The 16016-nt window shown below is 37.3% G+C and overlaps 1 protein-coding gene across 24 annotated transcripts; it reads right to left on the bottom strand.

Annotated features, from left to right (window-relative positions):
- Window positions 1-2952: 2952 nt before the first annotated feature.
- Window positions 2953-12214, bottom strand: LOC112696888 (pentatricopeptide repeat-containing protein At1g26900, mitochondrial). Of its 24 annotated transcripts, none has more exons than XM_072197258.1 (7): window positions 11495-12214; window positions 10524-10725; window positions 5568-7650; window positions 4372-4536; window positions 4042-4120; window positions 3400-3761; window positions 2953-3218 (listed from the first exon to the last, which is right to left on the bottom strand). In XM_072197258.1, exon 3 carries the CDS (start codon window positions 7511-7513, stop codon window positions 6008-6010), a length of 1506 nt encoding a protein of 501 aa, XP_072053359.1. In that variant the 5' UTR covers window positions 7514-7650; window positions 10524-10725; window positions 11495-12214; the 3' UTR covers window positions 2953-3218; window positions 3400-3761; window positions 4042-4120; window positions 4372-4536; window positions 5568-6007. The 24 variants fall into 24 exon arrangements, with proteins under 24 accessions (XP_072053359.1, XP_072053368.1, XP_072053353.1 ...); XM_072197267.1 differs by having other exon boundaries at window positions 3464-3761; XM_072197252.1 differs by having other exon boundaries at window positions 3400-3646.
- Between the last annotated feature and the right edge of the window lie 3802 nt (window positions 12215-16016).

Below are 16016 nucleotides of genomic sequence, written 5' to 3'. Positions count from 1 at the left end.
TAAAGAACTAAGAGGAGTTTTGTCCAAAATATTAAGAAGAGCAGTACAGACTCCAACAGTCCGAACACTCCCCCGAACCATAATTTGAAGGTGATTTCGAAGGGAAGCATCATCCATACTAATTTAAGTATGGGGAAAGATGTGATTTCGAACGAACCTAGGACCATCAAAGTTGGCATCCCCAGAAGGAGAAGAGCCAGACTCCGAGGTCTTGCATTTTTTTTCAGGTTCGGAGAGAGGTCGGACTGGGGGGATAGGTGGAGGAAGAGGAGAAGCAGCGGCAGAAGTTACCAAGATAAGACGAGAGGATGTCCCAGCATCACGAGGGGGAGGAGGAGGGCCAGCAACCTTTGCAGCGTCAGCTTAGGCACGTGCCTTCTTTTTGGCCTCCTGAACCTTCTGATAAGCGGCGCTGGATCCACTCTTCACCATTTCTAAAAAGTAAAAACCAAAAGTAATCAACAAATCGGAGAATGTAAACAAGTCGGGAAACATTCAGTAACAACTACGAAAAGAAAAAGCTACCTAACTGGGTTCACACAAAGCTCGGAGAACCCAGAAAAAATTTCTTAGTGTCCAAATTGGGGGCTCTCCCCCAAGCTTTTCGGAAGAAACCCACTACAGCCTCCTCAACTTCATCTAAATCATATAGGTCGTACTTCTCTACAGAAGAGGCCTCCAACCAATACAGAGGAAAGCGGTGGTTGGAGTTTTCATCAAGAAAAAAGGGATGATGACTCTCTACAGCTTGAGTTTTGAAGAAAAAATTCTTAAAATCATGAAAAGATTCAACAAAGATAGAAAAAATTTTCCAACCTTGAATGGCCTGGAAAGATATCCATTGCTGCTTGTTGTTATGCCCACTAAATGGCTTGGTCAAATGAAAAAGGTAAAAAAAGATCTTTGTGGAGGTCGAGAAGTCTAGCTCCCAGCTGACAAGTTGATAAATTTTCATAAAACCCCATGAGTTGGGGTGAAGCTGGGTGGGAGCAACTCAACAATGAGACAATACCCCATCTCAAAGTCGGAAAAAGGCAGAAGAACCCCCAAACGGGTAAACAAACAGTCATACATAAAGAAAAATTGACTATCAGAATCGGCGATCCTCCCAAAACAAACCCGGTCTTTAGGACCTGTGGCTACCAACTCATATTTCGGTTTGTCAGCCTCATCGCTACAAATTCTATGGTGGGTACGAAGGACGGTAATATAGTCAGTGTCTACTAAAGAATTTTTCTCCAATACGGTATCGTCTACCCATCTCGAAAGGGACTCAAGGGTATGGGAAGACATCTTTTCCGGTAAAAAGAAGTAGGTGAAAAAAGCAACAAGACCTACAAAGAAAAATGAAAAATATCAAAAACAGGGTTTCTAAAAGACCAAAGCAGCCTCTCTCTAAAGCTAAATAAAGAACAGAGTCGCTAGACCAATGAACAACTCGTTAAGGAACTAAAAATCACAAAGAACATGCAAAACTCTTCTAATGTACAGAGCAAGGCACCAACATAAATAGTAGAAGAGGAGAAGGAAAGGACTCACCTTTGTCTGCGAAAGCAAAAAGGAGCAGGTACAGCAGCAACATAAGAAGGTTAAAGAGTTTCTCTTTGGAAAGAATAAGGATTGTAGGCAAGAAGTTTCAGAAGGCGAAAGAAAACAGAGAAAAAGAGGGAAAAGTATTTATAACACGCCAGGGGCATAAGGGTAAATAGACGCGGTCGTTAAAGAAACGCGCCGTTACCAATGTAATTGCCCCCACGTGTAAATGCGAAACCCTAACGGACGTGACGTTTGATTAGACACGACGGTTGGGAAATTTAAAATCACATCAGTTTTAAGAAAAAATCACGTCGGCTACAGACCCGAGTTCAATACTCGAATCCAACTCATTAGCAAAAGAGATCGGACTCGAGTAGGGGCACTGTTCATACCCTGGCCCAACGCTATGGCCCAGGTCTAAATAAACCAAAAAGACCCAATCCAAAGATTGGCATTCGCTACCCACCGACCTCCTCAGAAGAGGACGAATTCAACACAAACTCCATCCCAAGGAAGTCGGGCTCGAAGGATAGCTGGCAGATAACACTTATTCAAATAAGTAACTGCCCCTAAAATCTCTCAACTCACTTCCAGGAGACATATCCTAACTACCCTAAGATAAAAGGACGGTTATCCACCCAGAAAAGTGGAACTACTCCAACAGTGGTTATTCGATCACCACTATATATACACTGACACCCATCAGGTATCTCTATGTGCCAATACTCTCTAAACCTGCTTAACCCCTTGCTGACTTAGGTATCGGAGTATCTTTGCAGGTACCACCCATTCGTTCACATACACAAGTCGGACGGCGGCTCCCAGACACGAACCAAGGCCAACCTTACAAGCCCAATTCATTAATCTCAGGTTACCCACATAACAAAAAATATGTTTGGATAGAAAATTCAAGAGATATATTTTTAATAAATAATTTATTTAAAAATTATAATAATAAACATATTTTATATTATTTTTTTGAATCAACCAAATAATTATCACTAATTTACACTATTAAAAAAAGTTTAAATAGACAAATTTACCAACAAATTTCTTTATTTTTATAGTCAGACTTTATATTACCGATGAATTTATTGACAAAATTTATCTGTCCGTAAAAGATGTCAGTAATTTCTTACCGACATTTTTTTATTTTAGTCGAAAAATTATCGACAGATTTTAGCTTATTTCCGACAAAAATTCCACCGAAAACAGGGTTTCAAAATTTGGCAAGGTTACCAAATTACCGACAGAAGATCCTTCTATAACAATAAATCATTTTTCTTTCAGTAACAGTGACAGATTTTTTTTTATATATTTTTCCTTTCCAATAAACCTGTATTTGTATGGAAAAAATATATATAAATTAACCAGATTCTAGTTACCGCTGTTTTCATCCAATTTCACAATGAAAAATTGAAATAAAACTAAAATTAGAATATATTTAATAATTAAATAAACAATCAAGTCAGCCAACTAAGCCAAGTATTCTAGCACATGATACGTTAACTACAATAATTTCTAGTGGCCTATTGTTCCAAAATGCTTGAATAACCAAAACTGAATACGACAATCAACCTCCATATGCAATATTACAAATAACATATAGTACATTATTTGATCACTGTAAAGCGTCTTCCTCCCTGTGAAGTCATTGAGTTTTGACAGAGATAGTGCTAAATCTGTATATCATTAGAAAAATCAATGACGTAAATATAATATACTCTAGAATAAAGTAATATCAGTATTATTTAGCCATCTTCTCTTATGATTATAATTTTTCAATGTGCGTATTATTTCTTTAAGATTGAATCCTTTTTCTGACTAATGCTAAATATAAAAATTTTATAAATTTTGCATTACCTAAGCTAAAGGGTGAGAAAGTTGTGAATCATGTAGTGTGCACAACATAGCAAATTTTTGTTACCCTGCTTATGAGTCTTTCAAAGGCTTCTGTCCATGCTCTTCCATGTATCTCTCAGCCACAGTCAAAACATCGTCTTACTTGCTGAATATGTTCTTTCTTGGAACATACCACATGTGAGAAGTTCGTGGCATCTGCGGCAGGTGCGAAAGTTGTGGGTTCATATAGAAAGGTCTAATGTATTGCCTATAAACACGTGATGTGCCATTAAAGTGTGGAAGAACCAACTAGCAACAAAGTATCAACTTGGCATGGGGCCATGGCCAAAACCACATGAAGCATAATTCTAGCGTCTACAAGACTACGACAGTATGTAGCAAAGTTTCAGCATTCAATTAACACATTTTCCACCCAAAAATCATGTCATGCAGGAAAAAAAAACCTAGGAAGGATTGAAAATCCTGATAGAAAACTAAACATTAGAATCCTGCGATAGTACTAATAAACTACCAAACCAAGAAATGGAACTTATTTTTCAGTGATAAAATAACAGTATAAAATGCAAAAATGGTTCAAAATCCAAGCTACAATGTGATCCAAAAAGAGCTGACCGAAATTCAATAACATCTAATGCAACTTACGTTTTGGACAAAGCATCAAAGATGCTGTGCCTTGCTAGTAACACCAACACCAATCCTCTTAGCATCCGCCTCAGCTTGTCTTTAAAAAACAATAAAATTCAAAAATCAAAATCGTCATTAGCAAAAAATCAAAAATAGAAAAAAATTAATTAAGAGAAAAAAATGAAATTATTAAAAAAAGAAATAAAAGTATCTTGGGGGATTGTCCTTTGGCAAGTTTACATACAAAGCAAGGTTCTCGCTATGGAAAAATTGAGAAAATGAGAAAGCTTAAGGTATAAGAAATGAAAGGAAAGAATTTGAATAAAGAAACAGCGGTAAGTTACTAACTCATTTCTCTTTCTTGAAGTGAATGAAGCCTGATTTGATCCTCTCAGAGGCATCATCAGATGAAGCAATACCACCGGAAGATGATGTTCCCAGTGAAGCTGTGCAAGTTTGCATTATTATGCATTTTTGAGATTTAATAATAATAAGAAGACCATATAAGAATCCCTGCCAATGAAGCAAAATAAGGAAGCAACATGTCGAGATGAACTAAAAATACTTATTTGCATCAAAAGTTCGAAACTTACTATAGTAAATGGTTGGAGTTAGAGAAAAAGAAAGTAAAGTCAATAAAATTCAGTTTCATCTATTGGTTTTTGACAAGACTAAAGCACTAAGATGAGTATATTTATAATTAAAATGGAGTAAGCATGCATTTTCGTACACGTCAATATATAGGAAAGAAACATAATTAATAAGAGCAAAAGACTGAATTTCATTTAAACAAATTTATTGGCAGTCTCAACTCATACATTCTCTGCCAATATTTGTGATGTTAGTGCAACTTCATTATATAGCAGTTTAGCAATCAATCTTCAATATGCAAAAAGTAAATACTATTTGATTAAACCTCGATTTTAAACTCCTTTAACATGCAAATGCAATTAGTGTTTCCAAACAAACAGTGCTGTCTTTTATTTCATGATAACAATAACAAAAATAAAAAAAAGTTTTTGTGGGGGGGGGGGGGGGGGATTCATAATGCTTCAAAGGATGCAATTCTAGTATAAATTTGACTTCTGCAGAACATGATTGCCCTGTTACCTAGATTACTGGTGAGTATCAAATTATGGTAAATTCAATTTTCAGCAAGCAATATAAATAGATATAATAAGAGCCAGCATGTTATATTGCCATATAAATATACAATACTATCATAACTTGTCATCATTAGGGTAACCACTAGTGGTAGAAAAATAATATACTCACGCACTAATGAAATGCTTGAAAGAATGATTGGTAACGGAAGATTAAGACCAGAAGCAATTTACCAATCCAAAATAGCAGCTGATTAACTTTGAGAATGTGAAGTATGAACAAGAAAAATATTAGAAGTAACCCCAAATGATATAGAATTCCCAATTAAATTGTGAAAGATTGAAATGCAAACTAAACATATTGGAGAGATCATTTCTATGTTAATAAAGTCACAAGTCATTGCAGAATTAAATAGTGTAGGAATATCCTCCTCCATTCACCTGCTATTACATCCTCTTCTTGCTTTACCCTTGTTGGGTTTATTGACGGTATGGTGCTCTAGGAGCAAATCACAATATTATCTAATTTGGTGGACATGAATCATGCCATACATGCAGAGATGCCATATTGCGCAATTGAATGTTGACATCAAAATTGTATCATGTCCCGAGGTATTGAGACCACCACTATGCGTGATAGAGTTAGAGACAATGATTTTACTTGAACCATCAATATCCTCATCCCTGATTATCAATTTCAACTATACTGACTCCAGCTTCCTTCAACATATTTCCTCCATCAGTTTCAACTGTAACAGCATTAGTTTGCTTCATTTCTTGCAATCTTATTAGATCTGAGATTCTTCCAGCAGCAACGTAAATGCCAGAAATCAGGAGTGAATCTGTAGGATGCTCTGTATAAATGCTGCTTAGCACATCTTTCACACATTCCCCAATTTAACATCACCATAGACTCGGCAAGCAGAAAGCAATGTACGCCATGCAGTTGCATCGCCCTTAATAGGCAAACTTTCAATTAGTTTGTGCGCTTCATGTAGCATCCCTGCTCGACCTAGAAGATCAATGAGAGATCCATAATGTTCAACTTGTGGTGAAAAGCCATATTTGCAAACCATGCTCTTAAAAATTTCCATCCCCTCAATTACAAGCCCTCCATGGCTACAAGCACTGAGAACTGCCAAGAATGTAACCTCATTTGGTCTAAACCCTTCATTCTCCATCCTGTTGAAAAGATTAACAGCATTAGTCGGCTGGCCGTGAATTCCATGACCTGAAATCATGGCTGTCCATGCTTTCATATCTTTACCCTTCATCCTCTCAAATATGTCCGTAGCCTCGTCTAGAAAGCCACATTTGGCATATGCATTAACAAGTGCTGTTCCAAGAACTGCATCCAGCTCTAGTTTCTCCTCTACCATAAAATTAGTAACGTATCGTACTACTTGCATAGATCCGGAAGCAGGGCAACCCGAAAGCAACCCAACTAAAGTAGAAGAATTAGGTTTACACCCTTCAAGACTCATTTGCTGCAGCAATTTTACTGCTTCTCCAAGCAGCCCATTTCTTGCATACTTGCCAATCAAGCAGTTCCACAGGATAACGTCCTTTTGAGCAACACCATCAAAAACTCGATGTGCCAAAAAGATACGACCCATTCTTGCATAGAGATCAATCAATGCAGTAAGAACATTCAAATTAGAACTAAGTCCAAGTCGGATATAGTAACCATGAAGACACTTCCCTCCAAGAAAACTCCGCATATCAGTAGCTGCCGACAAAAGACTCAATGCAGTTGCAACACTCGCTTCAACCCCGCAACAACGCATCTTCCGAAACAAATGAAAGGTCAGCTCAGGCTTAGAAGCAAGAAGGTGGCCAGCCATCAAAGTGTTCCATGAGACCAAGTCATTTCGTCGGGGAAATTCATCAAACAGGTTGTGAGCATCTCCAAGTCTCCTGGAAACACAGTAGAAATGCAAAAGGGTATTCCTGAAATCAAGAAAAAGCAGAGTTCCAGACCTGAGTGCAAGGCCATGAAGGCCTCGCCCAAAGACAAGGTTGGAAAGCCTAGTACAAGCCTTGATGACAGTGATGAAAGAGAAGCGGTCAATGAGAATTGGGCAGTTCCTAAGTTGGTTGAAAAGGGGCAAGGCCTTGGCAGGGGAGTTGCTGATGGAATATCCTCTAAGCATAGTGTTGAACATGAAAAGATTGGGGTTTGGAGCAGAATTGAAAATGGAGGCAGCGTAGTGGACGTGTGAGATTGATGCTGCGAGGAGCTTGCTGAGCGGGAAGGGAAGGTTGATGAGTGCGGTTTTGAGCATAAAGGCGTGAATTTGAGAAATGTGGGATTGGGTTTTGCATGATGATTCCAAGAGAAGAGCTACCTTGTGATGCAAATGCAATGCTGGAACACCCTCTTTCATTAGCCACAATCAATAAATGAAGTTGCTCACCAAATCAACCCAATAATGAGGGAAGGAGTTGGGTGAATCCGGAAGAACCAAAACGTTCAGCCTACAATTCTAGTAGCCCTTGTGGGTCTTGGTTGCTCTCAACTTTTCTAGTGCAACACACAATCAAATTTAATTATTTATTAAATTTTCATTCATTCGAATTTTTTAATTCATCCATAAACTTTACTACTTATAAGTAGATCAAAACAGTAATGCTAGGGAGATGATAAAAAGACAACCCAAACTTACCTTATTTATGAATGCTAAATAAGACAAGTTTGGGCTTATCTTTTATTGTCTTCCAAACATCATTGAAAAATAATATGGCAAGCTATACATCCCTAAGGCTGTGTTTGTTTTCAGAGACAGGACAGAACATGACACTGGGACAGAGACAATAGAACGGAGACACTAAAAATTATTGTTTGTGTATTGTGTTTGGATACGATGTACAAGACACTAATGTAATGTTCAGTATTATGTTTGGATACACATGGACAAGAATAAAATATTATATGAAATGACTAAAATAACCATATGATTCCAAATTTTCTACATCAAGTACAAACTAATTTAATAGAAAATGAGAGTATGTAAGAGTACAGACGAAACTTGAAAAAAACGTTTGAAGAGACCAAAAATTTTAATAAAAAATATATAATAGTATTTATATTAAAATAAAAAATATAAATATATTTATTTTATTTTTAAATTTATTATTAATATGTAGAAATACATATGGTTAAGATTAATAAAAAAATAGATTTGAGTTTGATTAATAAAAAATTTTGTTTAGGTTAATATGCCAAATTAATTTTAAATAAAAAATTAGTTTTAAAAAAGAATCCGTTTTTACATGAAAAAAAAATTAGTTTTTGCACATAAAAATCTATTTTTATTTAGAAAACCAATTTTTTTTAATCTAAAGACTGATTTTTCTTTAAATTATATAAAATCAATTATATTTTATAAAGTATTTTTTAGCATTTTAAAAGATCAATTTTACTTTTAATAATATTTATTTTTCAAAAGTTTCAAGACTAATTATAGAAAAAATAAGAAGGGATAATAGTGGAATAATAAAAATATCTATGGATAAAAAGGGAAACAAAATTTATAAAAAAAATCGGAATCCACTCTTCCAAATCCCGTGTCCATCATTGTCCTTCGTAAAAGAGTGGACACACAAATCTAAAAAATTGTCTCGGAGACAATGTGTTCTGTGTCCATGTCTCTGCTTTCAAACACATTTTAAACATGTACTGTCTATGTCTCTGTGTCCTGTCTTTGAAAACAAACGCTACCTAAGAAATTTGTCTCAAATCTTGTATTGGCAAGCAATTAATCTTGTTAATTTTTAAATGCAAGACAAACAAGCTACAATAGGATAGACAAGGTTATGTGCCAGAACCAAAATGTTATGAAAAATAAAAATTACAACAAAAGTACAATAACAAATAAGAGTTCCAATAAGAAAAGAGAGGAGAATGTGTGAAAGATGTGCTAAGCAACATTTATACAGAGCATCCTATAGATTCACTCCTGGTTTCTGGCATTTATGTTGCTGCTGGAAGAATCTCAGATCTAATAAGAATGCAAGAAATGAAGCAACCTAATGCTGCTACAATTTAAACTAAGGGAGGAAATATGTTAAAGGAAGCTGGAGTCAATATAGTTGAAATTGATTATCATGAATGAAGATACTGATGGTTCAAGTAAAATCATTGTCTCTAACTCTATCACGCAAAGTGGTGGTCTTTGTGGTGCATCAAATGTTTGACAGACAATACCTCAAAACATGATACAATTTTGATGTCAACACACAATTGCACAATATGGTTTCATCTTTGCTTGTATGGTATGATTCATGTCCACCAAATTAGATAATATTGTAATTTTCTCCTAGAGCACCATACTATCAATAAACCCAACAAGGATAAAGCAAGAAGAGGATATAATAGCAGGTGAATAGAAGAGGAGATTTCTACACTATTTTCATGATGGAGCTTTTACTGGATTTGACCTGAGGTTGTGTAGCAAGTTAACCACAGTTTTTCATTGCTTCCAAAGCCAATGATAATGTTGAGGCGGCAAAGTCACCTTTCTTAGTCCAAGAAGCTTGAGTTTTGTTCTCTTGATTTTTATAACTCATCACTGGTAATGCAAAGGAATATGCTTCCTTCACATCTTCTGCTGAGTGCTAACGTGCAGATATTTGACTTTATTTGAAGAGTTTTTGTGTTATCACGTGGGAGAGCACTCTAGTTTTTAATGAATGAGGATCTACAAAAGGCTTAGGATCATCACAGATGAAGTTACATTTCTGTATATCTATTAAGTCAGCACCTTCTGCGAGTCCACTAGAAAAGAATGTTTTTAAGAAGGATGACTAAGGGAAGGGAGTTTAGCTCATGATGCCTTTTGTGAAACTTGTTAGTTTAAATTTCAGAAATGTTTAAACTTCAAAAATGAGATGTTAAATTCATATTTATTTTTTTCTCCTCACTTTTCTAATTAGAACTCCTACGTATTATTGTACTTTTGTTGCAATTCTTTATTTTTCATAGCATTTTGGTTCTAGCACATCATAACTTGGCCTATGCTATTGTAGCTTGTTGTTTGTCTTGCATTTAAAAATTAACAAAATTAATTGCTTGCCAAAACAAGATTTGAGACCAATTTCTTTAGTGATGTACAGCTTGCTGAGACAATAAAATATCAACTCAAACAACCCAAACTTCCTTATTTAACATTCATTAACTATCGCTAGAATTAATAATATAATATCTAAATCAATAATCACTTAAATCAGTAATCAATAAGATTAATCAGTAAATCAATAACATACAATCAAATAATAATAAGAGAATCATCAAATGTCTCTCCCCCAAACAGAGAACAGAATCATCAAAGTATCAATCATCCCTCTCACAAACAGAAAAATAAAAGAAAAATTAAGAAAAATAAACAAATAGCTTACCAGACAAGGACCTTTTCGGCAGAGAACAGGAGCACCTCACCGCTGTCCGCCACAGACCTGAGAGAGGAGAGACGAGCGCGCCTTGCCGCCTTGGCAGCTGTGAGGGAGAGAGAGACGTGAGGGAGAGAGAGCCAGGGACGAGAGGGAGGGCTGTGAAAGAGGGAGACGCCTTCGCCTTGCCGCCGCCGGGGTTTTCTGGGCTCTGGGTTTCGATACGAGAGAGAAAGTGTAATGAGTAAAATATAGGCCAAGGCCCAATTAGAATAGTTTTATTAGTATTTGAATTACTGTAAATAGAAAAAGTAGAAATGTAATGGAAAGGATGAATTGAGTAATGAATATAGTTCTATTTCTGGAATTCCCTTCATGGAATTATCTCTCTCCCTCATGATTCTTCCTAATTTCTCTCTGATCCATTAATTCTTTCCTGTTCTAATTTCTTTCCTCCTTACAATGGTGCTTTCATTGACCGTTCTATCTAATTTTTGGAATGATTTGACGGACTCAAACATCATCCAAACTACCACTGTGAGTGAGTATTACGACAAATTCACAGCTTATGCAAATCGTGTTCATATGCGTGATCATGAAATTTTGATGCATTGCTTCATCAATGGGCTACAGATCCAGATTCACAGAGAAGTTTTCGCTGAAAATCCAAAATCTCTTTTCGGTGCTTTATCTTTGGCAAAATTTTATGAAAAACAATTTGCAAATCAAGGTTCAGGTTCATCAGGGATTTCAACAACAAACTGCTCAACAACAACTACTTTTGATTTTCATGTTCAGCCACAGCAACAACAAGAAGACTCAACAGAATCTACAGAGCAAGCAGAATTTCAAATCTCAGATCTAGAAATCCAATCAAAATTTCAAGGTCCAGTTCCAGCATCATCAATTCCAATTTATGATATTACGACACACGCAATTCAACAAGTAGAAAATTCAGAGGCACATATAAAATTATCTACCGCGATGGCGTTTGACAGTGATGATGCTGATGGTACCACTCGGGGCAACGGCGATTGGCAACTCACGGCCAGAAGCGGCTCCGAGGGCGGCGCCGTCGCGAAGGGGAAGGTGGAGGACGAGGATCTATTGGATCGGGAACCGACACCAAAGCTGCGTTGCTGGTTCACAGACGAAGCGGGCGTAGGCGGAGCAGCTGCGAGAAAAAACGTGACGAACGACTAGGTGATAGCAAGCAGCGTGGAGGACGACGCTGCCGTGAAGGGGAGGCAGAGAACGTTTGCGACCCTTGTTGATGGAGCAACCGTGGCGAACGCAGATCTTCGGGCAAGAGCGGCGATGATACGGAGGCCACCACCAAAGCCACCGCATCTGAACTCGCAAGCGGCGGTCACGGGCGGAACGGCCGCGAGTGGCAGTTGGTTCTTGGCTGTTAGGAGGGTCTCTCTTTGGCCTTAGGAGAAATTGAACGCAACTCCTTGTTGGATGTTAGGAGACAAACGACGCAACACGAAGGGTGGCGGTGGGTTGGACGCAGTGGCGGCGCCGGTGGTTCTCCCGGCAACTGTGAAGTCCATGGCAGAGAAGCAAGGAGCCGCTGGAGATGTTTCAGGGGAGGAGAAGGTAACTAGGTCAATTGTGTTTGGGGTTGTATTGGGCCAAACCTTATTTTCTGAAGCCCAAAAGAAGAAGAGAATGGCTGATCCATTAAATTCAAGTTCAATTTTAAAGATTATAGCTTTTTGGGACCAAATTCAGATTTATGCATTAAATATCATTTATTGGTTTGGATTGGACCAAAAACTTTTCAATGGGATCCTGGGGGAGTATTATTAATTTTTTAGCAGTAGAATAGAATAGAAATAAAATAGAAAATATTATTTTTAAGCTTATGTATTCGTTTTATTAATTGTAACTAGGATTTATAATTTTTAATCAACAACCTTGAGGGCAAGGTTGTCGTTAAGGGAGATGTAATGTAATGAGTAAAATATAGACCAAGGCCCAATTAGAATAGTTTTATTAGTATTCGAATTACTATAAATAGAAAAAGTAGAAATGTAATGGAAAGGATGAATTGAGTAATGAATATAGTTCTTTTTCTGGAATTTCCTTCATGGAATTATCTCTCTCCCTCATGATTCTTCCTAATTTCTCTCTGATCCATTAGTTCTTTCCTGTTCTAATTTCTTTCCTCCTTACAGAAAGCTATGAGAGAGGGAGAGCCGAGTTGTCGTCGCCGCCGGTGATTCCGGTGCTTTCTGGGCTCTTGGTTGGACTTCGATCCGAGTTTTGAGGGAGAGAGAGGCAGGAACGCTGGTGCTAGGGAGACGCCGGTGCGAGGAAGACGCCGCCGCTACGTCTGCTGTGCACTGCTGCGAGAGAGAGAGGGAATGCGAGAGACGACAGTGAAAAGGGAGGCTGTGTATTAAAAAATGTAATTAGAAGAATTTAATTTGGATCTTTTATAATATTAAAATATTTTTATTCATTAAATTATTTATCTCTTTAATTATATATGTGTATTTTTATTTTTTAATATTTTTAATCTTTTATGTTAAAATATAAAAAATCAGTCAAATAAAATAATTTTAAATTATATCTTAAATTTAATTATTTCATAAAAAAAAGATCTATTGACAGACTTTAAATTAGGTGAGATTTAACAATAAGTCAGATTCACTACTCATTAAAAAACTTATATCAAACTACAGCCAAGTTTAGGTTAATATACTCTATTACAAACATGACCGGTAAAGAGTAAATTCTAACCTAACCTAAGCTGTTTTCATCCTTAGAACTCACTGATGAAGTCTAAAAAAGAGGGAATTCGGGAATAAGGGAAGAGCTTAGGTGCCGAAAAAGATAAGGTTCTGCACGATTCTCATAGCATGGACTCCAAAAATATGGTTCTAACAAAAATCAACAAAAACAAGCCATACATATTTAAGATTTTGAAGTAGTATAGCTAGCTTAGGAAAATAAAAGTTTTGATTGAAGAAAGAAAAGCGAATCAGAACCCGATTGGAAGTAGAACGCAATCAGAGACGAAATCGAAAAGCAGGGAATCAAGGTTTTGCCATTAAGGAACACAGGCAACGGAGAAGATAAGAATTGACATGGTGCCAACAAGGAACACACACGATAGAGAATCAGGGAAGTGATCAAAGGAAGTGAAGTGGGCTTCGATTTTGGCAACTGAGGAGAGGTAGTGAGATAATCGACGATTCCAACGACGCCAACAACACAACACAGATGATGGGCAGTAATGGTCGGTGACCGTGAAGAAAGGGAGTAAGGCAGTGAGGGGAAGCAACGATTGGGAGGGAAAAGAAAAATAGGGTTATGACTGATTAGATTATAATTATTTACATTTTTATTTATTTTTTTAGATCTACAGATCTAGGAGTATCTACCTAAAATTCACAACCCGATCCTATTAGTGTACGGATCAGATCTGATCCAATAATCTTGTAGATTCAATCTCTTTTTGCAACTTTTAGATTGGATTTGAATAAACACTACGGGGTTTGCAGATTGAATTCACTCTATATTCATCCTTATTTTCTATCTTCCCGATAACATTTTTCTCCATTCATTTCAAAAATTTGCACTTTTGATATTCCTCATTTAATTGGGAGGCCAAGGTATTTTCCCAAAGGTGAATTATATGGTAATGATGTAAGTTTATAATTTTTTTTTATGGGATGAAAGAGATTAAAAAAATTAGGACCCATATTTTAAATATCAATAAAATAATTGTTACGTAGGTAACCTGAGATAGGTGGTTTGGGCTTGAAGGATTGGCCCAAGAGTCAATAGAAGGTAGTCTCCGACTTGTTCACGTTCGGGAGCTGCCGTCCGAGTTGTGTGTTTTTGAGGAATGGGGGGTGGTACCTGCAAAGACACTCCGATGCCTAAGTTAGCTAGGGGTTTAGCAGGTTTGGAGAGTATCGAAACTTAGAGATACCTGAGAGGTATCAGTGTATTTATAATGGTGATCCAATAACCACCGTTGGAGTAGTTCCACTTTTGAAGGTGGATAACCATCTCTTTATCTTAGGGTTGTTGAGATATGACTTCTAGAAGTGGGTTGAGAGATTTCAGGGGCAGTTACTTATTTGAATAAGTGTTACCTGCCAGCTCACCTCGATCCCGACCTCTTTGGGGAGGAGTCTCTGTCGAACCCGACCTCTTTGGAAGAGATCGGGTGAGTGGTGAAGACCAATCTTTAGATTGGGCCTTTTTGGTTTATTTGGGCCTGGACCATAGTGTTGGGTTAGGACATGAACAGTGCCCCTACTCGAGTCCGATCTCTTTGCTTATGAGTTGGATTCGAGTATTAATTGAGCTCGGATTTGTTTGAGAACCGACGTGTTTTTTGGTTTAGAGCCGACGTGATTTTAGGTTTCTTTAACCGCCTTGTCTAATCAAACGTCGCGTCATTTGGGGTTTTGTATTTACATGCGGGGGAAGTTACATTGGTAACGGCGCATTTCTTTAATGATCGCATCAATTTACCATTGTGTCCCTAGCGTGTTATAAATACTTTTTCCCTCTCTTTTCTCTGTTTTTCTTTCGTCTTCTGAAGCTTCTTGCCTACACTCTTTGTTCTCTCTCATTCAAAAGAAAAATTCTTTAGCCTTCCTTTTCGGAGTGCTTCGTTGCTGCTGTGCCTGCTCCTCTTTAAGTCTACAAAGGTTAGTCCCTTCTATATCTTCTTCTATCAGTTATGCTTTGCTTTGCATGTTGGAGGAGTTTTTTCATGCTTTTACGATTCCCTGTTCGAGGTGTTAGTACCTTTGTAAGTCTATTAGTCGGTTTGGCAATTCTATTCCTTATTTTGCTTTTTTAGAGAAAGGCTACTTTGTCTTTAGGAGCCCCGTTTTTTATTATCTTTTTTTTGTAGGTCTTATCACTTTTATACCTACTTCTTTTTTGTTGGAAAAATGTCTTCCCACATCCCTGAGTCCCTTTCGAGATGGGTAGACGATACCGTATTGGAAGAAAATCCTTTAGTAGACACTGATTATATCACCGACCTTCGCACCCACCATAGAATTTGTGGCGATGAGGTTGATGAGCAAAAATACAAGTTGGTAGTCCCGGGTCTTGAAGACCAGGTTTGTTTCGGGAGGGTTGCTCATTCTGACCCTCACTTTTTCTTTATGTATGATTGCCTTTTCACCCGTCTGGGAGTTTTTCTGCCTTTTTCTGATTTTGAAATGAGGGTATTGTCTCATTGCCGAGTTGCTCCTACCCAGCTCCACCTCAACTCTTGGGATTTTATGAAAATTTACCAACTTGTCAGCCGAGAGCTAGAATTTTCGACTTCTTTAAAGATCTTTTTCATCTGACCAAAGCCATTTAGTGCTCAAAATAATAAGCAACAATAGGTGTCTTTCCGGGCCATTCAGGGTCGGAAAGTCTTTTCTATTTTTGACGAATCCTTCCATGACTTTAAAAACTTTTTCTTCAAAGTCCAAGCTGTAGAGGGTCACTATCCCTTTTTTCTTGATGAGA

Source organism: Arachis hypogaea, chromosome 6, assembly GCF_003086295.3.
Source record: "Arachis hypogaea cultivar Tifrunner chromosome 6, arahy.Tifrunner.gnm2.J5K5, whole genome shotgun sequence".
Lineage (NCBI taxonomy): Eukaryota > Viridiplantae > Streptophyta > Magnoliopsida > Fabales > Fabaceae > Arachis > Arachis hypogaea.
This window is presented reverse-complemented; position numbering and strand designations above follow the sequence as displayed.

Bases quoted from the DNA above. Each gene is read 5' to 3' on its own strand.
- LOC112696888 (XM_072197254.1), bottom strand. From the start codon at position 7,513: ATGAAAGAGGGTGTTCCAGCATTGCATTTGCATCACAAGGTAGCTCTT.